Here is a 27,250-nt window from a genome sequence, read left to right on the forward strand (position 1 = left end):
ATAACCAGTGTATTGATTATTCTATCTGTATAAATAGCACAACTATAGACTATCTGATAGTGCTTACTACCTTCCCCAAATACTTCAAAATGAATACATCACGTTCAGTTTTCATTAAAAGGTAGGTACTTCTTCAGACTGAAAGAAAAAAAAAAACACTCAAGCTCCAGACTGGTTTTATATATTTATGTCTTTTCATAAAAAGCAGTTATAACCTGAGGACATTCATGGTAGTTTCAATGCCAGCCCAAGTCCAACTTACGTAAATCTCTTCTCATGGGAGACATTAATCCTTACTGATAACTGTAGCAAAGTCTCTTGATTTGTCAAACTCATTTGCTATCATCAGGTTCACTATGAGATAAAAGATTTTCTGTTCCATCTTTATCTTTCAGCAGACAACCAGGTTTTCCTCAAGTTCTCAAAGACTGTCAGCGTCTGGGAATCCTGCTCTTCCCATTCACTCCAGTTCAGCCCAGGACTGCCTCGTTCACCAGATGAGTGCATGTGGGACAGATTTTCACCGATCAGTTCATTTTGTTTCCAGAAAAACACACCCTAGTGACGGGAGTACCTCAGCAAGTTACCAGTCAACTATTTGAAAGGTGTTTAAAAGGAGGCAAGAATCTGACAGTCTCTAATATGGGATGTCAGGTCCTGCAGCCGAGTCCAGGATCTCAGAGGAGAGCCCAGCCTGGACTCCGGGCACAGAGGGGCCCTTCAGTGATCCTGCCCAGGCACGGCACTGCCAGCTCTGGGGACACCCAGACCAGCGTGTGCTCAGGCCACGGTGGGACGGTCTCTTCTTGGTAATGATAGTTTCACTTGGTTTTGAAGAAGTATATGAGTGTTGTCAACTTTGGGCAGATAAAAAGGAAACCATTTAGCTTGATTTAATATAATTCTGTTGCTTCATGTGGGCTATTCCATATGCTGTTAATTCAATAGGCAGACGTAAGAGGAAAAGGAATCCTGAGCATTCTGAGACAAGGCAACCACACCACAGCTGAGGACCAGCCACGATGTAGGAAAGCGTATCAGTGCACAGATGCACAGTGTCCTGGGGCCTTATTTCTTCAGCAGCCACGGTTCAGAAATTAGTAGTTATTTAAAAGAATTAAAGGTCTTGGCAAAAAAAATTTAGTGTCAATTTTGAAGGTTTTACAAACTGAGAAAGTAACTTGGGGCTGATTTGGGGGCCTATTTAATTATTTAAATTAACCAATTATGGTTAGGTAAAATACAGAATTGCAAATTAAAAATTCAAACGTGTAACAAAGATCCCAGTTCTCCTTAAAAAAATAAAACTACATAAGATTATATTACAGATATCAAGGGAACTGCAACCATCATCAGAGATTACATTTTTTATATAGAAAAATAACAAACTTTTACCCACATACATTTAATTAATGTGAAATAGAACTGCAACATTTTATATACTATGATTTTCCTGCTATAAAGACTGTTTGCTGAAAAATATATTTTGTGCAAAAATTAAAGGGACTGTATTTCCAGAGAGTAGAAAAGGGAAGATGAATTGCCAGTGGGCACCCAACGTCAGGAACAGGGTTTTCTCCCAACACCTACCCCACTGCCAGCAGTGGGAGTGGTGACAACTGGTGACATAAAAATAAAAGATTTTATATTACTTTGAAATAGATAATGCCAGATTATTTCAATATTATGAAAAGCAAACATTCACTCCTGACCATTTAAAGACATGCCCTAAAAAATTCTATTCTGTTCTCAGCATTAATCTGGACAGGGGGATGAGGGTGGTGCAGATGGCAGACTTAAAAAAAAGAGAACATATAAAAGGAATATATAAAACATTATGCATTTAGTACAAATAATGAAAAATGACTTTGTGACACACTTTCTAAGAAAAGTTATTTTCACATATTTTTAAATCCTGTGAAGACCAGGTATATGTTGCAAGGGGTTAAAAACAAGTCATTGATGAATGATAACCAGTTTTAGTACAGTTCATGCAATTATTTATCTGCACTGGAAAGCTACTGTCCAAATCACAAAATGTATGCTCTGCCACAAGATTACATATTAAAATCGCTTCTTACTTTGTATTTGGTGCTGACAGAGCTCTTGAGAAAGTTCTATACAAACTGAAGGTTATAGAAATTTTAAAATTATAATCTGAAAAAAACATACGAAAATGTGTAAACAAAAAGAAGCTTTAGAGTTGCAGGGCATTATAAAATCCGTAATGTGGTTTAAGACAAAAAAAATCACCTCTTGTATGTTTAAAAAAATTGCTAGTATAATCCTAAAAGTTCAGAATTGTGTTGTCAACAGCAAAAGGCCCCGGGGGTGGGGCGGCCACGCTGCCCAGGGCAGGGGTCCTGCATCTGCCAGCGCGAGCCTGCCACCTACGTGCAGGGACGTGGACAAGATCCCGTGACCAGTGCCACCTGGGAGGGGCTCTAGCACTGGTACATTTACACTCCTCTTTCACCTACCCTGTTAGAGAGGAGAGCTGCTTTTAAAAGAGATTATCAACAGTATAAATTCTGGTAAAGCACTGAGAATTAGGTATGAGATTTTTGGCACAAAGCACTTTTAAAATTCAACCTCATTTTGCAAAGTATCTACCTGGAATTTCTCATTTGAAAATAAAAACTCAGAAATACACATAAGTGTGTACATGGTTTCATGAATGAACAAGTTAGATTCCATGTGTCCTTAAACACTGCACATACCTTCCTTTACTCCAGAACCAGGGATCTGCATGCACACATCTCCATCTTCCACATATACAGACACTGCACAAGTAACATCGTAAAGTACACACTAATGCAGTCTGGCAAGATTAGGGCTCGCCTTTCAATATTATTCTTCTAAGTACTCAAGAGTCAGCATTATTTCCCAGAAAAGCTAGATGACCAATTTCAGAAAAAGAACTGCTATCTTTCCTTGACCCCTAATATTAAAATCTATACCAGTATATTTAGGCATTTCATTTATGTGTTTCTGCATTTCAAATTCAGCAAAACCTGTTTTTGATGTTTCTTATATCGTTCCTTCAATAACAGGAGAAGCTTCGTCTAATGTAAAAAAATTAAAATGCGTCCACAGGGCAGTAATTTTTCAGAGATCTTGCTCCATTCCGAAAAGCACTGCAGAATAATGTTTAAGTCTGTCAATTTTCAGCCAATTAGGTGCAAAGTCTGCGAAACATCGTGTAACATACCGTGATAGCTGGACGTTTCTTACTGCACAATGTAATTCCATTTCCTCCTCCCTGAGGCCTGTTAGGGTATGCTACAGCTGCTGAAAGGATTTCGGTTTTTCTTGGTCCTCTGTCTGTTGGGCCTGAGGTTGATGACATCTCCACCATTGAGGGTACTTGAATTCTGACCCAAGTGACTCCCAGCAGACGTGCTAAAGACCCCTGGATAAAGTGAGGGACAATACAGATGTTGACACTGAAGGACTGCAGGCTCATCGACTCAAGACTGTGCTCCCAGCTTCTTAGTCAATTAGCGACATTTGCAAGTATTTACAATATGAAGCTATTGTTTTCACTTCATCCATTTTTAATAGACAATTAAGAGTTCAAGTTCAAAAGGAAGCAGGAGGGTGGAAGTGAAGTCTCTCCCCGCCAGTCCCCCAGAGCCCCGCAGCGCTGCAGGACGCATATGTGGGGTCAAGAGTGCACGGAGGCCTTCCTGCCTCTGCTGCCCAAAGGCGACACTCTCTGCACATCCCTCTGCCTCTTTTCAGTAACAATCGGTTTTTGAAATTTAAAATCTGTATGATCACTTTAAAAACTTCACTTACTAACTTCACATCACAGGGCTTCCTCAATAGCATCTGTCTTGTTTTATGTCATATAATGAAGATGCCACACACGTAAGAGCTGGCAGTGATGGCAGATGCTTCTGTCCAGCCTAAAACCATGGCAGGGTGGTCTGCAGATCCTCAAAGTGATGAGCAGACGAAAGGGACGAGCTAAAGAGAACCTTTCAACTGTTACAGTTTTCATTTTGCACTATGAGGGTCCCACAATGTAATCTCCAATCCATGAGCTATTTACCATCCATGATACCCAAGACTCTGCCACAGACACTTTGGGCGATACCATGACCACCAAGACTGTTCCTGCCCAAGAGGCCTACACTCTGAGGGGTGCAGTGATGCCGCGGGACATGACGTTAGGTGTCATGAGAGAGATGCGAGGTCCCACAGACAGCTCAAAGGAAAGGTCAACACATCTAACTTGTAAGAAGGACAAACGACAGAAGAAGGGACTGGGCCCTGGACACACCCTGCACTCAGGTCTCCGTTCCTTTAAGAGAAGTGAAGGCCGTGCTCCAGCCAGAGTCAAGAGCTTTGGACACAGACCTCGAAGGATGCACAGTTCCAGACAGAAGACGGGAAGGGGAGGCCATTCTTGACGGAAGAGCCAACATGAGCAAAAGAGAAGACTCAAGATTAACAGCGGGCCTTCAGTAGAACAGTAAACAAGCTATGTGATGGAAGGGGGCGTGAGGCTGCGCAGGAAGGATGGACCACACAGTCTTCAAATGCTGGGATGCGGTGAGCCTGCACTGAATGTGCTCCACAACCAGAATCTAGCAAAGGGTTCTACTCAGTGGACTGGAGGAGACAGAGCGGGCCCAGGAGGCCAGACACGACAGCAGCTTGGCACTACTGCCCGGGCGTGGGTCAGAGCACGTGCGGGGTCTGACAGTAGGAACACAGGCAATAAAAAAGGTGAAGAAAAGTTAAAACAGGTCAAGAAAATGCCGTGTGTGAATGTGTAGGTGAGGGTGCAGGCAAGGGCCCTTAGGACAGGACTGGTACCTGTCCTCCCAGAAATCCACCGTCCAAAGTCAAGACATGGGCAGGTGGTCCCTGCTCCCTGGCGAGCACAACACTCTGCTGGCATCGCATGCTAAAACCAGGCTGGGTACTAAGCAAGGCAGCAGGAAAGGGGAAAGGTGCCGAGACAGGGCAGCTATCAAGTCAAACAGGAGAGGCCTTTAGAAAATTCCTCAGGTAAACAATCTTTTAACTCAATATACCTTTAATAAGAGAGCTGACACTCCTAATAATTTCACATTTCTTTAAAGAAATGAGCATACTGTATCTTTTAAAGTAAATATGATAATGAATGGAAAATAAACTTGCCAGGTAAACATGGGGCTAAAATTCTGGGTACTTACCAATTTTGTTACTACTTGAATGCATTGATTCTGGATTCTCAGCTATTTGTTGTTTAAGCTTTTGAAGATATTTTTCAGCCAAATATTTAAAAACTGGAATGAAAACAAAACCAGAAACCTTGCCAGGTCAGTATAATCTATGCATGTAAAACCTGTTATTTTACATCACTTATTATAATATTTATATTTACGAAACAAATTTAAAATTAGAAGTATACAAGTGACTTGAAAAAAAATTCAACTTCTAAAAATTATCTGAGTAATACCTAATTACGATGGTAATACTAATAAATACACAGTGGCATTTTATTAGTAAAGAAATAAAATAACACTGTAGTCATTAGCTCTTTAGTTTTAAGTATGCCTTAATAGTGATTAATATTTAGCAACACTAATCTGACTCAGTCTTAAAAAGATGCGTCTTTCTTTAGGTGAGAAGTATTACTTGGGACACTGAAGCAACAATCAAGCTGCAATCTAACAAAATAAGTAGCAATTCCAGAATGAGAAAAATAACCATCATCTTTCTCCAATCCCAGAAAGTAGGAAATACAAGTTAAGGTTGCTGTAACTACCTAGTGGGTGTCCACTGCTATATTCCAGGACAATGCAGCAACTTTAGAAGGTACGCTTGAAAAACACACATACACACTCACACACACAGTCAGATGTATTTTTAAAGATAAAAAACAGAACAAAAGCCCACTGGAATTCTTCTGTAGAGTAAGAACTATTCAAAGACATTAGTAAATAACTGAGGACTCAAACCCAGAGCAGCATCAAGCCTTTACACTACTTGATGACATGTAACAACAAGAAAAATCCTATTCTCATTACAAATAAGACTGCTAGAACTTATCTGGTGGCAGAGTGGGTAAGAATCCGCCTGCCAATTCAGGGGACACGAGCTGGATTCCTGGGTGGGGGAGATTCCACGTGCCACAGAGCAACTAAGCCTGTGGTCACAGCTGCTGAGCCGGCGCCCAAGAGTGCTCCACGACAGGGAAGCCTCCACAATGGCCCATGCAACGCGGCCAGAGGGCAGCCTGCTCCTCACAGCCAGAGAAAGAGCCTGCACAGCAACAAAGGCCGGTGCAAGCAAAACTAAATAAAAACATTAAAAATACAAACATGATTTCCAAACAACACAGAGAAAAGGCATAAGAAGAAAAAACAAACGTCTTGCCATTAGTGTTAAGAAGGCACTTTACCTTCACTGACATTCAGATCCTCCTTCACTGAAGTCCTGTAGAATCTCAACTTCAACTTTTTTGCCAGCGCCTCAGCTTCCTCACTACACATCAAATTAAAAAAAAAATGCATGTAAAGGTACTTTCTGAGCACTTGTTTTATTACATTTACTGCATACAGCCTGAGGAGGGGTCAGTGCCTGAGGTGGGGGGTCAGTACCTGAGGCGGGGAGGTCAGTGTCTGCGGGGATGTCAGTGTCTGAGGTGGGGTGAGTGCCCGAGGTGGGGTAAGTGCCTGAGGTGGGGGGATCAGTGCCTGAGCGGGGGTCAGTGCCCGAGGCGGGTAGTGCCTGAGGAGGATTTTCAGTTGTCATTGTTGTTGGAGGGTAAACACCAGCCATCTCACTGTAATTGTAAAAGACACTTTTCCATAAAGTCATTAATTCTAGCCTTAGAATAGCTAAATATCACTTTTCTTTATCTAATACTTTAATTTTCCCTCTTCCATTTTTAAAAACACTTGAATTTAATTACACTCCCAGAGTCTTAACTGCATTACCTATTTTACTGTTATTGGCTACAAAACTACTTTGCTGCCTAAGCCAAAGTCAGTATGTTCAAGTGTCTCCAAGAGAAGACCCCTAATTCTAGTTTCATTACAGCTGCTGATTCTTTAAAAGGGTTCCCAGTGACTCCTCTGCCCACACTGCCCCTCCCTGTAATCAAGTTGGTCTGTGTCATCAATAACACAACAGTGTGTGACTCAGATTCCCTCATAAGTGCCCTAAGAGGCACTGAGGCTTTTTTGCCTTTCCCTCTCTGGGATCACATGCCTGGGACAGAGGCTGCCACGCCATAAGGACACTCCCAGCTCAAGAGGCCTCCTGCCTGGAGCCAAGCAAGGGCGCCAGCCTGACAGCAGACCCCCTGCCCCAGTCAAGCCTTCCAGTGACCACAAGGCCCCAGCAGCATCTTGACAGCAACCTCATGAAACACCCACAACGAAGCCACCCAGCTAAGCCACTCCCCAATTCCCGACCCACAAAAACTATGAAATAATGTTTGTTGTCTTAAACCACTAAGTTTTGGGCTAATTTGTTACATAGCATCAGATGACTAATGAACATGCCAAAAAAAAAATAAGGTAAGAACCAGGCAACTATTTTCAAAGTCAGCAAAATGTCAATAATGCGACAAACTAATACCTACAGAGAGAAATTATCTGGATGCCAAATGCTGGTCACACATGTGAACATAATGGCACTGAGTACACAAAACTGTGACTCTGAACTGCTTACCTATTTAAACTCATCAACATACTTATGCTAGATACTAGAACACAGAGAGTTAACACTCACACTCTGTCTAGATTTGACTTCACACAGAGCTGGACTGAGTTGCAAGGACCTAGAACTCTAGAAGGCCTTTAATTTTCTTTACTTCTGGTTCAGTGTGAACTTTTAAAAACTCAAACCAGTCACACAATAGCTCACAGAAAATTTTAAGTATAAACCTGTCTTTTGTAAGTCTATGCAAAGAAATAAAATAGGTTTTATCTTTCTAGAATTACCACCACCCCCTCAACAATAGCCATCTTACTTCTTTATACAAGAGTCATCCAGGAGATCGATCTTGTTCTGTACGAGTGCAGTTGGTATGTCTCCAACTTCAGCCACCACTTTCTCTCTCCAACTGGAAATGGCTTCAAAAGATTCCCTGTCTGTGGTAGAAAATACAAGTACACAAGCCTGGGCTCCTGTAAGGTCACAAAATAAAAATGTTATTTACATTAATGAAACAGTCCTATGCAGGGTGCAGGCAACTTTTATGTACTCAAAATGATTTTTATGTAAGTAGATGTTGAACTCATCTTTGTAGCACTGCTTAATTTTTTAACATATAAACTCTATTTTCCATTTCAGAGAACCAATTTTTACCAAGAACAGTGGTTCTCAAATTTGTGCAAGTGTCAAGGTGCCCTCAAAATTATACACATTCCTTGTGAAATACCACAAAATTCTAATAGTTTAATGATACCATAAGAGCCAGAGAACAGTAAACTAGGCATGAATAACAGGCTGTTGCCAAATTCTTCCTGTTAATCCCTGTCACTTTTTTCTTAATTTCCTTCAGTGCAGATTTAAGAAAAAGCATAATTTTCTCATTCTATTTACTTTCAAAAAAATCTGTATTATTTTATTTTAGAAGAATACCAATGATGCTAAAGAACACAACTTAAGAACCAATGCCAGCCTTCCCTGGTGGCACAGTGGGTAAGAATCCGCCTGCCAATGCGGGGAACAGGGGTTCAATCCCTGGTCAGGGAAGACTCCATATGCCGAGGACCAACTAAGCTCAAGTACCACAACTACTAAAGCCTGCATGCTCTAGGGCCCACGAGCCGCCCCCACTGAGCCCACGTGCTCCAGCTACTGAAGGCCGCGTGCTCTAGGGCCCATGAGCCGCCCCCATTGAGCCCATGTGCTCCAGCTACTGAAGCCCGCGTGCTCTAGGGCCCACGAGCCGCCCCCACTGAGCCCACGTGCTCCAGCTACTGAAGCCTGCGTATGAAGAGTCTGTGCTCTGCAACAAGAGAGGCCACAGCAGTGAGAAGCCAGCGCCCCAGCACGGGAGAGCAGACCCACTCTCCCAACTAGAGAAAGCCCGTGTGCAGCGACAAAGGCCCGTGCAGACGAAAATGAAAATAAACAAATAATAAATATAATAGTGTCTACATGTCAAAAAAAAGGGAATCAGTGCAGTGCCAAGAGTAAAATATTTATATATGACAGAGAGGAAGAAAGTTTTAGTTTTTCATCCTGTTCAACTTAATTCCCATATCATACTCACTAACAATACTTTAATCATCAACTATCATATTAGGTTGATAATATCTAATTTTAAAAATAAGCAGCAATCTTCTGGAAGAGGGTTTTGATAAACGATTAGCTCTGGAATCAGGCAGCCTGGTAACAAGAGCAGGTGACAAGGGAAGACTCTGCTGGAGCCAGAGGACTCCTCACTGCTGCGCCTTCCTTCCAAGTCCCTCAGGTGTGACCTTCCTGCCACTCGGAGGCCAGACACAAACACTGCGCTACTAGGACACTGTGAGGCCAAAACAGAGGTGCTTATCCCCTGAGGGAATTTGGAAGAAAGCCAAAGAACAATTAATGAAGGAGAAACCGGCAGTTCACTATGGCTGAAAAGCAGATGCTTCCCTCCACTACAACAGGCTTGAAACCAAAGAATAAATCAGCTATGCAAAACTCAGGGGACAGGCAGACTGATAAGACACACCCTGAGACTTTCTCAGAATTGGAGGAGAAAGAAACTGAAGCGATCACAGTAGCATACTGGACAATAAATCTATGTTCAACTCATATCTACTTAAACTATAATAGAACATTATTTACTCCTACTTTAAGAAACCATTCTTTGTTAATAAAATTGTTTGCTTTAAACACAGCATTTTATATCCAGTCAAGCGTCATTTAAATTTGCGGGTCCAATAGGGCATTTCCAAGTATACAAGGTCTCAGGCACAAACACACAAGCAAACATTCAGAGACGTAAGCGAGCAAAAGCAGCCAACAAACCACAGAGATCTGAGCAGACAGCGCCAGAGGCAAGGGCGGCAAGGACGGTTAGGGGAAGCACAACTTTGTTTTTAAAAATCAAGGACCAAAGGATAAAAATCTGTCCATAAAACTCAAAATTCTTTGGTGGGGGGCTGTGTGGAGAGAACCCACAGGACTGGGAAGGGGCACAGTGCCCGCTGAGGAGGAGGAAGAGGGACCTGGACTCGATTAATCCACAGGGAGGTGGACGCAGGAGAGCTGGGGGCCCCCTCTCACCTCCAGCACAGGCTGCAGGGGTGCTTGTCTGCCCAGGCCTGAGAGGACCCCTGCTTTAGCGCACCCCATGAGGCCTTGACGCCTAGGGAGGAGTGGGGGGGGTAAAAGCCTCAGCTTGTCTCCCCAGCACCTAACTAGGGTGGACACCCAGCTGCCTGGAGCAGTAACCAGCTCATCACTGCACCCTCTGCAGATAGCTCTCCTTCCTTCCCTGGCTTCTCACTTCTACACCCCACACCCACCCCGTGTGTGTGTGTGGGGGTGGGTGTGTGTGTGTGGAGGCGGTTTGTAACCCAATACGGAATCTTAAGCTAAAAGGAATCACCCTAAGAATAAAAAGAATGTGTGACTATCAAACCAAAGGAGAAAAGTAGAAATATCCAATTTTAAATGAGAAACTACCAAACAACTGAATAGCCCTACAAAAATACAAAACTTGAACTCAAATGAAAGAAGTATCATAGCAAGAGTAATTCCAGAAAAAAAGGGGACACAAATATCTGAAGCAGGAAGGTTCACCTGACAGAAGCCTTCAGAGTGGATATTGTGACCACTTCATCTTTTTACTCTTTAATTTGTAATAAAATCACCTTATATTTGTATAGCTGTTTAGAATTTACCCATTTTTAAGCTATGTGAACATCTCATCTTACCTAAGTATACTATCAAAATGAAAAAGAAGAAACAAAAAAGACCACCCAGATTACTTCTGCAGTTATGATAATCCTGACAAATAGGGACAACTAGTTATTTTAACTCCCTCTAACTGAATATTTTATCCATGCATACAGATGAAACTGTGATGCATTATGGATATTTAAGTTTCAGTTCAGCTCAGTCACTCAGTTGTGTCCGACTCTTTGCAACCCCACGAATCGCAGCACGCCAGGCCTTCCTGTCCATCACCAACTCCCAGAGTTCACCCAAACTCATGTCTATCAAGTCGGTGATGCCATCCGGCCATCTCATCCTCTGTCATCCCCTTCTCCTCCTGCCCCCAATCCCTCCCAGCATCAGAGTCTTTTCCAGTGAGTCAACTCTTCGCGTGAGGTGGCCAAAGTTCTGGAGTTTCAGCTTTAGCATCATTCCTTCCAAAGAACACCCAGGGCTGATCTCCTTCAGAATGGACTGGTTGGATCTCCTTGCAGTCCGAGGGACTCTCAAGAGTCTTCTCCAACACCACAGTTCAAAAGCATCAATTCTTCTGCGCTCAGCTTTCTTCACAGTCCAACTCTCACATCCATACATGACTACTGGAAAAACCGTAGCCTTGACTAGACGGACCTTTGTTGGCAAAGTAATGTCTGTTTTTCAATATGCTATCTAGGTTGGTCATAACTTTCCTTTCAAGGAGTAAGCGTCTTTTAATTTCATGGCTGCAGAAAACCCAAAAAGCTAAATAAACAAAAAAAGCCCTTTCTAAAAGATACTAAAAAAAAAAAAACACAAAAAATAAAAGAAGACTCTTACAGAATTCTGACTGAGGTACTGACAAAACAGATGACAAATATCAGATTCCAAAATGTGTGTGAGAAGATCATTATTTGCCAAACTTACAAAGAAAATGCCTACAAATCTACTATACAAGTCTGGGACTCCTTTAAGCTCTTCAAAGATTTTTTAAAAATTGAGAAGAAGTGGAAAGGCAGGAGATTCTCGAAGGATTTCCTTATAGAAGCACTGCCCGCATCCAGGCTGAGAAAGCATGGGATGGTGGGACCAGCAGACAAGAGCTGCATCTGCAGCGTAACTGTGCCTCCACCAACAGCAGGACCAACAGCACACGTGGGTCTCACATGGGCAGAGGTGAGCCACGTCCAAGACATAAGCCAGCACAGGATCACTTCAAACCACATCCAGCAGGGCCACTTCGGGGCACTGGGAGCTGGCACCAGGTAAGATGGAAGTGGAGTGCTGACTCCCACAAAAAGGAAGTCAGCTGACAGAATCAAGGACACATTTGTCCCCCAAGACCAGGAAGCACCGAGGAAGCCAGGATGAAATCCTAGAGAGAATAGCACCTGCCACCATCCGCACACAGAGGCCCCGGCACCACACCACCCTGCTCCGTGCCTGCTCCAGGGGCCTCAGGGCCAGGCCCGCTCGGGAGGAGCTGGGAGTGAAGCCATTGGCATTCCCCTCCCAGACCACAGGCTGGTCCCAGAGAAAAAGAGATTTAACTTACATTATCTGGCTATTCCTACTACCAAATTGAGACATGTTTATGACTAGAAATCACTGAGGCAGCTGAGAAAAATTATTTAAGAGTGACCAGGAGTTGGCCTGGATGGGAGGTGAGTTTGTGGGAGAATGGGTACATGTACATGAATGGCTACAGCCCTTTGCTATTCATCTGAAACCATCATGACACTGTTAATCAGCTATACTCCAACATAAAGTTAGAGAGAGAGTGGCCAGAGGAGCCATGAGCTGAGGGTATCACCAAGGAAAGGCCTTCTCCTCCTATCGCCTGCTGCTTCTGCTAAGCTGCATCAGTCGTGTCCGACTCTGTGCCACCCCACAGACGGCAGACCACCAGGCTCCTCCGTCCATGCACACATAAAGAGGAGGCGAGACACAGAGGTAGGGAGCTGCATTTCCCTACCTTCAGGAGCGATGCCTCTCCAGCATGACAATTGTAACTATTTTTTTTAATGTGTCTGTTTTTCATTGGAGGATGAATGCTTTCTAATATTGTGCTGTTTTCTGCCATATATCAATTATAACTATATTTAATTTTTAAATGACCATAAAGAGATAAAATAAAATGACCCCATGCTGCTCTCCATTCTTTTTCTTCCTCCAACCTCGAGCTCTGTTAGTGCTAAGCATCTTTGGAAAAGTTAATGTTTTAACTTCTCTGTTGTTGACACTGAAAGGCAGCTAATGTCTTCTATCCATATATTTTACAAAGAGCTTTATTTTCCTATTATTCAACAAACCTTCAATACTACCTACCCTAAAAACTGGAGCACTGGAAAAGTTTCTTCAACATCATAGATAACATAAATGGATCACTTCTAACAGTTAATAAACTACCCGACTTACGCACAGATCAGAATACAGAGCTCTGAATAAATTTTTGGTGTCAATGACAAGATCACCAATAGCTAACAATATCATTCCAAAAAAGTCACCATATTTTAATACAATTCAGAAAATACTCTCCAAGATACGTAATATGCAGAGTTAATTCTGTCCTCAAACCACTGACAGATACTACAAGACGGTCTGTAGGCTGGTCCAGAGTGCCTGATGAGCAGCATCAGTGTCACCTGGGAGGCAGTGGAAATGCAGGCTCTTGGAGCCACCCGCAGATCTAGGGAAGTCAGGCTGCATTTTAAGGAACTCCTCAGGGGATTCCTGTGCACAGCAAGTTGAAGAAACACTGCTCTAGAGAACACTGGAAAAGGCCAGTCAGAATCACAAGGTTTTAAAAACATTATTTTAGATATTACTAAGGATTTAAAATGCTGGCCCCTATTCTTTTTGACACTTTATAACCTAAAGCACACAAATCATTCAATGAACCAATTTGTCACAGATTCTATGCTCATGTAACTTCAAAACAAACCTGACACTTGCAATCTAATTCCGTTATTCCTTAATTCTTGCGTTTATAATTATAACTTACAACCAGTTTCTTGTCCAGAGCTATTCAATTTCCAACAATTTATATTCCTTTATATTTGTGAAATAAAGTTGTTGTTGTTTTTTTTTAAGAAAATAAGTGTTTTCTTCTACTTATGTGAGTTCAGTATAGTCGCTCAGTCATGTCCAACTCTTTGCAACCCCATGGACGGCAGCACACCAGGCTTCCCTATCCATTACCAACCCCCAGAGCTTGCTCAAACTCACGTCCACTGAGTTTGCGACACCATCCAATCACTTCATCCTCTGTTGTCCCCTTCTCCTCCTGCCTTAAATCTTTCCCAGCATCAGGGTCTTTTCCAATGAGTTGGCTCTTTGCATCAGGTGGCCAAAGTATTGGAGTTTCAGCTTTAGATCAGTCCTGCCAATGAACATTCAGGACTGATTTCCTTCAGGATGGACTGGCTGGATCTCCTTGCAGTCCAAGGGACTCTCAAGAGTCTTCTCCAGCACCACGGTTCAAAAGCATCAATTCTTAGTGCTCAGCTATTTATGTGCATAATCTGAAATAACAAGTCTTAAGTCTAAAACCTCATTTCCATATATTTAGTCAGAAGCATTTTTTTCCCTGAGAACCAAGTCACAGTAAAAAACTGTAATGAAAATCTCTTTTATGTTGTATGCAACTTTCTAAGTATAGTTTCTATTGCCACGGGTGGACTTTCTTAATAGTTTAAGAGGAGTCATCTGGGATGCTAAAGGCTTCCTAATATGATCTGCGCTGTTTTAACCTACTGACAAGGAAATCATATTTCCACATGCCTCACTGTGCAATTAAGCCAGTATTCTAAGAACATAACGATCTCTTGGAGCAACAATCTTGCTGTAATAGGTCTTTTAAATGAATTATAATAAATTTTTTTAATATAATTTAATGTTATCTTGAATAACACATTTTTAGAATGAAAATCAGTAGGTCATAATTTTTTAAGGCATAGTGTTTCAGTTGCTGAATCTCCATCTGAACTCATTCTGCCCATCTTACCTTTTCTCCCTACTCTTTATTTCTGCTTAATTAAATCATCACTGGAATCTACACTAGAAGCAGATGTTACCTGGTGCCAACTGTCATCCTGCGTCCCTGCTTCTGATAACACCTCTCCCTCTCTGAACAGCAGTCTACAGTTTAGGCAGCCAACCCTACCATCTGCCCTGGGGGGGCCACATGTGCACCAAGCTGATTAGGTTAATCACCTTCCTCTGACTTCTCACTGTAATCTGGTCAAAGGTGGTCTGATCAGATAAAAGCTGCAGACTTGATGCACAGTTGTGGGAAGTAACCTTGGGTCCCCAAGGATGTGAACAAGGCACTGTAAGTGAGGCTACCATCCCAACAAACCGCAACTGAAAGCTACTCCCACTAAACAAGTCAACAGAGGGTAAATAAGTCAGTCTGAAATCAATTTTCTGCTGTCAGTAGCCAAAAGCATTCTTATGGAGCCTCAAAAAAAAGCATAAAAGAATGTCCAATATGTCAAACTGACATGATGTTGCTACTATTTGTTCCTTCATTCAAATAGGGATGTGAGGGGGGGAAAAGCTAAGGCTTAAGACCTGGCTCAGTATCCACCCTCTGCTATTTTAACAGAGTTGGCTAAAAAAAGTTACATTTTAAGAAAAGCTTTTAACAGATCTATTTATATACTTATGATAGCTTTAAATTAAAACGTTAAATACAGGGAGATCAAATCTGTTTAAAGCCTTCTAGTCCAAATGAAACAAAGGGAAAAGAAATTTGAATATCACCCATAGTAAATTAAGATGTTCAGTTCAGTTGCTTAGTCGTGTCCGACTCTTTGCGACCCCATGAACTGCAGCACACCAGGCCTCCCTGTCCATCACCAACTCCCGGAGTTTACCTAAACTCATGTGCTTTGAGTCAGTGATGCCATCCCGCTGTCTCATCCTTGGTCGTCCCCTTCTTCTCCTGCCCCCAAGTCCCTCCCAGCATCAGGGTCTTTTCCGATGAGTCAGCTCTTCGCATGAGGTGGCCGTGAGAGTGGCCATTGGAGTTTCAGCTTCAGCCTCAGCCCTTCCGTTAAGGGGTAAATACCAATGATTATGCGCTCTCTTTTTCGTTTCTGGCAAAGAATGTCTTTTGTAAACATATGAAAGAGAATGGATGATATATGCAGAGTACATCATGAGAAATGCTGGGCTGGATGAAGCACAAGCTGGAATCAAGACTGCCAAGAGAAATATCAATAACCTCAGATATGCAGATGACATGACCCTTAGGGCAGGAAGAGGAACTAAAGACCCTCTTGATGAAAGTCACAGAGGAGAGTGAAAAAGCTGGCTCAAAACTCAACATTCAAAAAATGAAGATCATGGCATCCAGTCCCATCACTTCATGGCAAACAGATAGGGAAACAAGGGAAACAGTGACAGATTTTATTTTCTTGGGCTCCAAAATCACTGCAGGTGGTGACTGCAGCCATGAAATTAAAAGACATTTGCTCCTTGGAAGAAAAGCTATGAGAAACCTATATAACACATTAAAAAGCAGAGACATTACTTTGCTAACAAAGGTCCGTCTAGTCAAAGCTATGGTTTTTCTGGTAGTCATGTATGAATGTGAGTGTTGGACCATGAAGAAAGCTGAGCACCAAAGAATTGATGCTTTTGAACTGTGGTGTTGGAGAAGACTCTTGAGAGTCCCTTGGACTGCAAGGAGATCCAACCAGTCCATCCTAAAGGAGATCAGTCCTGAATGTTCATTGGAAGGACTGATGTTGAAGCTGAAACTCCAACACTTTGGCCACCTGATGCCAAGAGCTGACTCATTGGAAAAGACCCTGATGCTGCAAAAGGTTGAAGGCAGGAGGAGAAGGGGACGACAGAGGATGAGATGGTTGGATGGCATCACTGACTCAATGGACAAGAGTCTGAGTAAACTCCAGGAGTTGGTGATGGACAGGAAAGCCTGGCGTGCTGCAGTCCATGGGGTGACAAACAGTTGGACACAACTGAGCAACTGAACTAAACTGAACAAGTTAAAACAAGAAGTCTGTAAAGAGTAAGGCCTAGTAAATAAAAAAAAAAAAAAAACAAGAAGTCTGTGACAAACTGGATGAGCCAAGTTAAAAAAATTAACAGATAATAATGAACACAGTCTTCTGGCAAAAACTGGAAAAAGGGTTATAACCTCAACTGCAGTGGAAATTAAAATATTTTTAGCTACCTGGTCTTTTTCTTTAAATTAGGGACCCAAATGATCTCCTTAACTGTACAATTCCAACATCTTCTCCTTTTTATTCATATACAAATAAAATCATTTTTCACATTTGACCAGTTCTTTTTTTAACTTTGAGATAATTGCAGACTCACACAATTTTGTCTTATTAGAAATACATAATGGTAATTACTTTCTCAAAAAATAACCACACTAGTGAAAAAGTAATACTGACAAATCACAGTGTTAAAAGCTTAAAAAGAAATAAACCAACCTATTTCTCACAAAAAGAATACATTATATTCTGAGAATTTAGAGAAAAAATCTAGGTAGGTAAAAAGAGGAATTCTGCCCACAATTCAGTCTTAGATCCTATCATGGTAGCTCTTTCCTTTCACTTGTACCTCATATATCTCTGAATCTGTGCAGCCCTGAAAAGGCTTTACCCTGAAAAGGCTTTAAGACTAAACACATTAATGTCATAACAAAATGCCATTTTGTTTGCTGGAGTTTTCCTTTTACTTAGTTTCCATTCTCTGACTATATAGTCATTTCCCTGGAGTCAGAGAAGACATTTCATAGTTTCTGACTTACTAGGTCTGGGAATGCCTGTATGAGTCATGTAATTCTAAGGCAGAGACAAACAGTCTATAGTATAAAGCATTATTTACCACCCAACAAGATCTTTATAAGAATAATGGCTTGGGGTTTTAAAAAATACTTTGGAATTAATGCAAATATTCTTAAAGAAAAATCTTTCTATGGGGAACGAAAAAGGCAAAATTCTCTGTTCAGCCAAGAGAACACATCCAAACAGACTAAAGACACCCACAATTTACCTCGATAGTAGGCCTTGGTTATAGCATCAAACTCCTCCTGACCTGCTGTATCCCATAACATGAGCCTGACGTCTTCATCATTAACTCTGAAACAAGAGATGAATTTATTTTATATGCAAAGGAAATGTCTTTATTTCTAAATCTGGAGGTATTAAAACTACATTCTGGGCTTCAATCAGAAAAAGTCTTAAGTGCTTTTAAATGCTGATACCATTAGCCACAGTGAGAGTAAAGAGTGAAAGACACCCCCTAACGCTGTCACTTTACACGATCTGGAGTCACCTGTCGTGTTTCTTCCTTCAGCAACAGTCACAGATAGTGGTGGCTCTAGGACTAGCATCAGAAGGGTCCACACCTGCAGATTCAACCAACCGCAGACAATGTATTTGAAGGAGCTTCTCGGGCAGCTCAGTGGTAAAGAAGACATGGGTCCGATCCCTTATCCTGGGAGATCCCACAGGCAGCAGAGCCACCGAGCCTGCGAGCCACACTATGGAGCCTGTGGCTCCAGAACCAGGAGCCGGAACTTCCGAGCCCATGCGCCACAACTACTGAAGTCACGCCCTAGAGCCTGTGCCGCACATGAGAAGCCTCCGCAATGAGAAGCCTGCGCACTGCAACTAGAGAAAAAGCCCACTCAGCACAAAGACCCAGCACAGCCATAAATAAATAAAATTATTTTTTTTAAATATGTGGGAAAAACTCTAGAAAGTTCCAAAAAGCAAAACTTGAACATGCCATGTGCAACTACTCACGCAGCATTTACCTTGTGTTAGATGTTATAAGTGATGTGGAGATAATGAAAGTCTATGGGAGCACGTGTGTAGGTTAAATGCAGATACTATGCCATCTTGTACATGGAACTGAGCGTCTGTGGAGGCTGGTATCCACAGGATCCTGGCCTGTCCTGAGAAAGCTTCCTCAGGTCAGCTGCCCCCTCTGGTCACCCCACTCTAAGGGGGAAAGGGAGAGGGGGAGGGAGAGGGGGAGAGGGGGAGAGAACGAAGCAGCTCACTGCGCGCTGGCCCCTTAATGCAGACACTGACTGTCCTGTCGCACCTGCTGTCTTACTCACAGGCAGCAGTCCTTTTATAGAGCCACTGCCAACAGCCAGTCCGCAAGTCCTGAACCACCGCTCTGAGCGAAAATACCCGGCAAGGGGCCTTCAAGCTCCTGGTTACTACTGTATCAACCAATCAATATATAACTTCTTTTTCTGCATTGTTCTGTTTAAAGACATCTTATTTAATATATATTGTAGATTCATCAACTTTGAACTCATGGCCAACAGCACTATTACTGGTACTTGAAAGAAGCTTTTCTAACACACGTGTCTTCCCCATGAGGCACATCACAACTCACCAGACAGCACTTCAGTTCTAGGCCTCTAAACAGCAAAACCAACAAAACAGACAAAAACAGAACATGAAAAGGCCACTTGTGTACTTATGAGAGATGAAACAAAAAGGTGGAGGTTGTCTCGTTCAGCCTCAACCAGACCTGTGTGTGCAGGTGATGCAAATGTTTCGAGGCTCTGTGCATGTCCATGAATGGGGTCCCGAGTCTAGGGTTGCAAATACATTTTAGCAAGTAGTGAATCTGAACATACAAAGTCCACAAATAATGAGAAGTAACTGCATACTTAAAATATTAATATGGAATCTACAAGTAATGAGGATCAACTATAAACTTGAAATATTAATTGGGTCCAGATAACAAGTACAAAAATAAACATCATCAAGATTTAAAATGAATCCTCTTAAGACATCTAAGAAAGGAAGCAAAAACAGAAGTATTTTTAGAAAGAAGATAAACAGATTATAAATTCAACAACTTTAAAAACAATGAACACAATTATCTCTGATGCTAATGTCTGGGACAGTTAAGTCAGATTTGTTTAATGTTACTTATTTCTCTGTGATAAATTTTAGTTTGTCTCCTACAATTTAAAATGACCTCAAAAGTTCTCAGGACTAAGGACATAAATTGTTAGTTTGATGTGTTTAGTTTGATGTGTTTTAGAACTGGATTTCCTTTTCACAGGCGTATTTAATCCCCTCGAGTCTTTCTCTTATTTCTTTAAAGTAAAAATAAATTATAATTCTCTAGCTTCTACACAGTCCTGTCCAGTTTTAAAAAGAGAAGATTATACAAACAGATCCCTTAATATATGAGAGATGAAAATTACTGTGAAAGGTAACTTTCCTTCCAAATAAAACTGTGGACAGAAGTCTCAGCAGGATCAAGCACTGCTTTCTGTTTAAGAAGCGCCCGCGATGGGCCATCCCTGTGGCCTGGTGGTTAGCAATCCGACTTGCAGCACAGGGGAAAAGGGCTCAACCCTGGCCAGGGAGCCAAGGGCCGCAAGCCACGGAGCAACTGAGCAGACGAGCTGCAACCAGAGCCCCTGCGCCACACTGAGACCCAACACAACCGAATACTCAACGAGACTATTTATAACGTGCCCAAGGTGCCACCAATAAATATAAAACAGATGCAAGTAGAAAAAGGGAGAAGGGTAGCAAAAAAGAAGAAAAATGAGAGGACAGGGAGAGATGGAGGAGGGGGGAGAAGGACGGGAAGACACACAAAGGAGTGAGTGACCGAACGTCGCTGCCACCCGATGCCTAGTGTTTGCGCTGTGACCAGTCACCGGCGTTCCGACACTGTCGTCGGACATGGCTCACAAACCAAAACCCAGAGGATAAAGTGGCCAAGTACATACTGGATTTGTCGCTCCAAAAAATCAACTCCAATGGTTTTCTTGTAGTCTTTTGTAAAAATGCCTTTGCAATACCGCTGAATCATACTTGACTTTCCAACTGCACCATTCCCTACAACCACCATCTTGATGGCCACTTCCATGTCTTCCTCCAACATTTTTGGAGTTGAAAAGGTTTCTGTGCCAACTTTAATTCCAGGTGATCAGATCTTCTCTCTCAAACCTGTGGTTTAAAATGAAATTATTCTTTTCATGACATAAAAATAAGCTATAATTATTTTATCAAGAAATAATCAAACTGAATTCCAAGAATTTGTTTCCATGATGAAGGGGCCCCCTCCCCACTCTGTTCATTTAACTTAAATTCTTTGAAAACAGAGACAATAATATTCACTTTTGAATCAGCACAATGTATGACTTTCAGGTAGTGATAAATGAGTAGATTCTGCCTTTCACAAAGATTAGCCCATAAAGGCTATGGGCTTTAGAGTTGAGGCCTGATTTAAAGTTGCCTTTTACTGGTCTGTGCACTTCGTGAAGTTATTGCTTATCCTCTTCAAGCTTCAGTTTTCTGAAGATATTTAACCTCACAGGATCGGATCGATACATATAAAGCACTTAGCACAGTGGAAGCTAAATATTGAAAAAATGGTAGTTTCATATACCATAAGAAATCCTCCATAGACAGTTAACACCAAATGGGAAACAAAGTCTAAGAAAACTGCTCATCATCCTCACAGGTGATAATAAACATCCCTAGATCCGCACCCAAAAGAAGAGTTTTGAGTAATACTATGCAACCAAGTAATAGCATCTGGCCCTTAAGTTACAGTCCTTTAGTATTTTGGTTACAATGAATCCATTACACACAATCTTATATCATACTTTTTTTTCTTTACTTTCAGACTAGTTATAGTTATTCACACAATGGAAGTAGCAGTGCGTGTACTGTTTGCATTTTAGCCTGAATGAACTGTCTAGACCCTTAGAACAGAGGGCTAATTTTTTCACATTTCTTAAAATTATTAATGCTATTTAAGTTCCTACCTACTTAACTATTATATTCTAGCTACCTGAACCAAAAATTCATTTATACAACCACTACACAAAACATGTCTGAAATGTGAAGAGCATTCCTTTCTTTGTCCCTAGTGGAGACACAGTAACTGGCCCTAGTGCTCCATAAACTTGCATGATTTAAGAAGCATCTAAAAGCACTTGTTAAAGTACAAGTACTAGGTCTCTACCTCAGACATAATTAAATTATTAAAACAACCTAAAATATCAGAACAAAAGAAAGATGACAGAAGCAAAAATATGGATAAATACAGAAAGACATATCCTCTTGAATGTTCTATGTTACATTTGACAGTTGAAAGAAAAATCATAATACTGTTCGATGTCGTTTTCAATATACGTAGAGAAAACATTTAAGACAATTATTTATACATGGGAGAGGACAAAAGAATGTGAAGGGAGGTAAGGTTTCCATACTTCGCTTGAGCTAGTAAAATGCTGACACCAATAGACTGTGATAAATTATCTACACGGCTAAACAAGTTGCACAAAGAAATACTCAAAAATACTAAAAAACATGATAAAACAAAATGAAACTCTAAAAACACCATAAAAATATCAGAATGTAATTGACATTTATAGAGCTGTCCACACAACAGCAGAACATTCTTCAAGCACCCACTGAACACGTATTAAGATAGGACACAGTCTAGGCCATCAAACAACCCTCAACAAAATTAAAATAAAGAGACCACAGTGGAATCAAACTAGAAGTCAGTAACAGAAAGATAACAGGAAAGTCTCCAAGCATTGGAAACTAAAAACAGATTTCTCAACAATCCATGGGCCAAAGCAGAAGCTCAAGAGAAATTTTAAAAATAACTGAATTGAAATAAAATGAAAATACAATGTGTCAAAAATTTGTGGGACACAACTTAGTGCTGAAAGAGAAAATTTACAGCACTAAATGCTTACCTTAGAAAAGAAGAAAAGTCTCAAAGCAATAACCTGAGCTCCCACCTCAAAAAACTGGAAAAACAAGTACAAAATAAACTCAAAGCAAGCAAAAGGATGGAAATAATAAAGAGAAGAAATCAATAAAATTGATATAACTATTAGGAAAATAAAATCTGTAACTTTAAAAACTCAAAAAGAAAGCTCCAAACTCAGGTGATTTCACTGAAGAATTCTACCAAACTTTTCAAGAATGATACACAATCCCCCCAGAAAATAGAAGAGGAGGAAACATCCCCTAACTTATTTTATAAAGCCAGTATTATCTTGATACCAGTACCACACAAAGACAGCACAAAAAAAACTAGACAGACAGCCCCTCATGAACATAATGCAAAAATCTTCAACAAAATATGAGTAAATCATATCCAGCAATGCATAAAAAGAATAACCAGGACCAAATGGCTTTACTTGGGAATGCAAGGCTGTTTCAACATTAAAAATTCAATGTAGTCCAGCACATTAACAGAATAAAGAAGGAAAACCCCATCACCATATCAACTAATGCAGAGGAAATATTTAACACAATTCAACATCCATTTGTCAGAAAATTTCTCAGCAAACTAGAAAGAGAAGGGGACTTTTTCAGCCTGATAAAGGGCAGCTATTAAAAAAAAAACACACAGAAACACCTACAGCTAACATCATACTTAATTCTGAAAGATAGACTGCTTTCCCCCTTAGAGTGAGAACAAGGCAAGGATGTTCATTTCCACTACTCCTGTTTATCATTAGGCATAGACAGAACAACAGCAACAAAAATACACAAAGTGCCTACAGACTGGGGAAAAACTATCCCTATTCACAGATGACATGATTGTCTATGGATTGTCCAAGCAATCAAACAAACCATCCTGAAACTAGTAAGCGAATTTCCAAGGACACAGGATACAAGAGTAACACACAACAGTGAACTGTATTTCTAATATCCTAACAAGGCACAATTTGAAGCCCCCCAAAATTTAAATGATATTTACAATAGCATCCTCTCAAAATGAAATTCTTTGATATGAATCAAATTCAGACACGACTGAGTGACTGAACTGACTGAAAGTTGGAGAAAACCATACCACCCAATTTTAAGACACTATAAAGCTACATTCATCAAGAAAGAGTGATACACAGCACAGGCCCAATGCAACAGAGGGCCCAAAAATAGACCCATGCAAATACAGCCAATTGATTTTTGGTAAAAATGCAAAACTATTAAATGGAGACAAGGCAGTCTTTTCAACAAACTGTGATGGAGCAACCGGACATTCATATGCAAAAAAGTAAACCTTCCCCTAAATCTCACACCTTATATAAATAATTCAAAATAGATCACAGATCTAAATGTAAAACTTTAATATCTAGAAGGTGAAAACCTTCTTGACCTGGGATTAGGCAAAATTCTTAGACATGCTACCAAAAGATGTACAAAAGGAAATATAGATAAATTAGATTTCATCAAAATTAAAAATATCAGCTCAGTGAAAGATACTGTTAAAACAATAAAACAAGTTATAGACTGCAAGAAAATAGCTGCAAAATATACCTAACAACTTGTATCCAGAACATATAAAGAACCTTTAAAAGTCAACATAAGAAACCACCAAATTTAAAAATAGGTAAAAGTCTTGGCCAGATATTCACCCAAGATTATATATGCCAAATAAGCACACAAAAAGATATTCAACAGCTTTGGCCATTAGTTAAAGACACACTGGGCTCCGCTGCTGCGTCCTACTCTTTGTGACCCCACAGACTGCAGAGCACCAGGCTCACATTCTGTCCATGAGATTTCCCAGGCAAGAATACAGGAGTGGGTTGCCATTACCACCATATGCCTATCAGAATGGCTAAATTAAAAAATCTGACCACACCAAGTGCTAGACAAGAAGTGGAGCAACTGAAACTCTCACATTTTGCTGGTAAGAATGCAAAATGATAGTCACTCTAGAAACCTGTGTGACAGTTTCTTATAGAGTTAAACATACTTTATGTGATCCTACAACCCCAATCTTAGCAGTACCCTAGAGAAACAAAAACTTACATTCACACAAAAACCTGCATAGGAATGATTACAGCAGCTATAGTCACCATAAACTAGAAACAATCCAAACGTCCTCCAGTGGATGCATATCCATCCACCAAATACTACTCAGTAATAAAAAAAGGATACGTTGATACATGCAGCAACTTGCAGGAATCTCAAAGGCATTATACTGAGTGAAAGAAGCTTGCATGTTGTATGATTCCAGTTACATGACATTCTGGAGAAGACCAGTAATTGCCAGGGGTTGGAGTAAGGGGGAGCTTATGAGACGACAGACTGCGTGATATTCTGACTATTATGGTGGTTACATGAATCTAAAATTCACAGAACTGCACACTCCCCAACAAAGTCCACTTTATCACATGATAATGTTTAAAAGAATAAAATATAAAGAAAAATAAGTTGAATCAGATCTTAACACAGGCAGTCTGACCCTTGTGATTATCAGCCACTCACTTCTCTACAGACTAAAAAGAACCAACACAATCAAGTTCTTAGAAAAGTATAATTCTAAGTATAATACCTTAAAAGCTTGACAGTAACACTGTATATGTGTTCTATTCTCAAGTTTAATTTTACAATCAAAAGCAGTCCAATACATTAAAAAAGGAACAGTTAACTCAATGATCAAAACAGTGGTTTTTCCATCACTGCCTGTACTTCAACACATGTATGAGTATACTTAAACACGGAAAACCTCAGGTTCACTTAAGTTACCTGGAAGACATCCTGACCTGCATGAAATCTAGACAGGGAAGCTGTCCCCGTGTCACACCCTCAGGGTCCCGTCCCCATGGGAAGCGACTCTGCGGCGCCCGGTGTCAAGGGGAGAGCGCAGCCGGCTCATCCGTATTCCAGGGGCGCCTCGGCAACACCCCGGGCAGGGTGCGGCCGGGCAGGGAGGGGCCCGCTGCCTGGACCCGGTCTGGAAGTCAGGGTGGGCTCAGGCCCTTTCCCAGCCAGCCCCGACCGGCACTGAACGGCCCGCCACGTCCAGGGAGACGGGGGCGAGGGGAGACCCGGGCGCGGGAAGACGCGGGGGCCGGGGGCGGGGCGCGGGGAGAAGCGAGAGCGGGGAGACGGGGGAGCCGGGGAGACGCGGGGCGCGGGGAGACGGCGGCGCGGGGAGGGGCGGGGAGGCCGCCGCCGGGCCCGGGCCCGGGCTCCAGGCGTGCGCGCGGCGGCCGGGTGGGAGCGAGCGCCCGGCCTGGAGGCCCCGCCGCGCCCCTGCGCAGGACCCGGCGGGCGCGTCCCGGGCCGCGGCGAGGGCGAGGAGAGCGGCCGCCGGCCCGGGCGCGAGCCGCTACTCACCCTCCCCGCGCCGCCCGCCGCCCGGCGCCACAGCTCCTCGGGGGCGCGGCGCAATCGCCGCCTCGCCGCGTCCGCGCGCGCCGGCCCCAGGCCGGGCGTCCGGCCGGCTCGCGCCCTCTTCGCTCTTTAGGGGTGACTGTGATGCTTCGGGAACTTCACTGGCAGCAGCACTCGGAACGGGTGGCGCGAAGTACCTCGCCGGGAAGGGCCAGGAGCGGGGACCCAGCCTCCGCTCAGCCCGGCCCCTCCGCGCTCAGAGCATGCGCCGGGCCCGCGGTGCGCACGCGCGCGCGGGGCCAGTCCCCCAGCCGGCCGCCGCTTGGGGCGCGGGGCGCTACCTGGCAGCGCGAGGAGGCGGCCGGGAAGGCGCTGCACGCGCTTCCGCTGCACGGGGGGCGGGCTTCAGAGTCTTCACAGGACCCGCCGCCCTGGGCGCACCTGACGCGCCTGACTGAGAGGACCTCCAAGGGGCAGGGAGAGCAAAACCGTGGAGCGAAGTCGAAACGCGCTGAGTTCGCACGCTGTGGCTGGACCAAGTGGAAGTCTGCGGTGGTTAATAACTCAGACAACCAAACCAAAACCCGGAGGTTCGCCCCCAAAGCAACCTAAACTTTGCTTCACGGAGACGGAAACCAAGTGCTGATGAGGATGTGGAGTAACTGAATTCCTCATGCTGCTCGACTATAAAGTACTAAAAAAAAAAATAAATAACTTTCGAAAACAATTTGGCACTGTACTATAGAAGCCAAGGCTATGGTTTTTCCAGTGGTCATGTATGGATGTGAGAGTTGGACTGTGAAGAAAGCTGAGCGCCGAAGAATTGATGCTTTGGAACTGTGGTGTTGGGGAAGACTCTTGAGAGTCCCTTGGACAACGAGGAGATCCAACCAGTCCATCCTAAAGGAAATCAGTCCTAAATATTCATTGGAAGGACTGATGCTGAAGCTGAAACTCCAGTACTTTGGCCACCTGATGCAAAGAGCTTACTCATTTGAAAAGACCCTGATGCTAGGAAAGACTGAAGGCGGAAGAAGGGGATGACAGAGGATGCGGTGACTGGATGGCATCACCGATTCAACGGACATGAGTTTGAGCAAACTCTGGGAGTTGGTGATGGACTGGGAGGCCTGGCTGCTGCAGTCCATGGGATTGCAGAGTCGGACACGACTGAGTGACTGAACTGAGCTGAACTATAGAAGCCAACCCTGTGACCCAGCAGTTCCATGGTTATGTGTACAGCCAAGGGAAAT

General features: G+C 42.5%; 1 protein-coding gene across 3 annotated transcripts; it reads right to left on the bottom strand.

Moving 5' to 3' along the window:
* Positions 173-26,260, bottom strand: RAB23 (RAB23, member RAS oncogene family). 3 transcript variants are annotated; one of them, XM_018039016.1, is made up of 7 exons: positions 26,001-26,260; positions 20,624-20,843; positions 17,899-17,984; positions 7,979-8,135; positions 6,401-6,483; positions 5,190-5,282; positions 173-3,412 (listed from the first exon to the last, which is right to left on the bottom strand). In XM_018039016.1, the coding sequence occupies exons 2-7, from the start codon at positions 20,776-20,778 to the stop codon at positions 3,273-3,275; spliced, it is 714 nt and encodes a 237-aa protein (XP_017894505.1). In that variant the 5' UTR covers positions 20,779-20,843; positions 26,001-26,260; the 3' UTR covers positions 173-3,272. The 3 variants fall into 3 exon arrangements, with proteins under 3 accessions (XP_017894505.1, XP_017894506.1, XP_017894507.1); XM_018039017.1 differs by having other exon boundaries at positions 26,195-26,258; XM_018039018.1 differs by lacking the exon at positions 26,001-26,260 and adding an exon at positions 25,407-25,720.

This window comes from Capra hircus, chromosome 23 (assembly GCF_001704415.2).
Source record: "Capra hircus breed San Clemente chromosome 23, ASM170441v1, whole genome shotgun sequence".
Classification (NCBI taxonomy): domain Eukaryota; kingdom Metazoa; phylum Chordata; class Mammalia; order Artiodactyla; family Bovidae; genus Capra; species Capra hircus.

Coding starts and splice junctions, on each gene's coding strand:
- RAB23 (XM_018039016.1), bottom strand. CDS start 20,778: ATGTTGGAGGAAGACATGGAAGTGGCCATCAAGATGGTGGTTGTAGGG. Junction 17,985..20,623: donor TTTTTGGAGCGACAAATCCA/GTATGTACTTGG, acceptor CTCTTGTTTCAG/AGTTAATGATGAAGACGTCA. Junction 6,484..7,978: donor GATGACTCTTGTATAAAGAA/GTAAGATGGCTA, acceptor TTTGATGTGTAG/TGAGGAAGCTGAGGCGCTGG.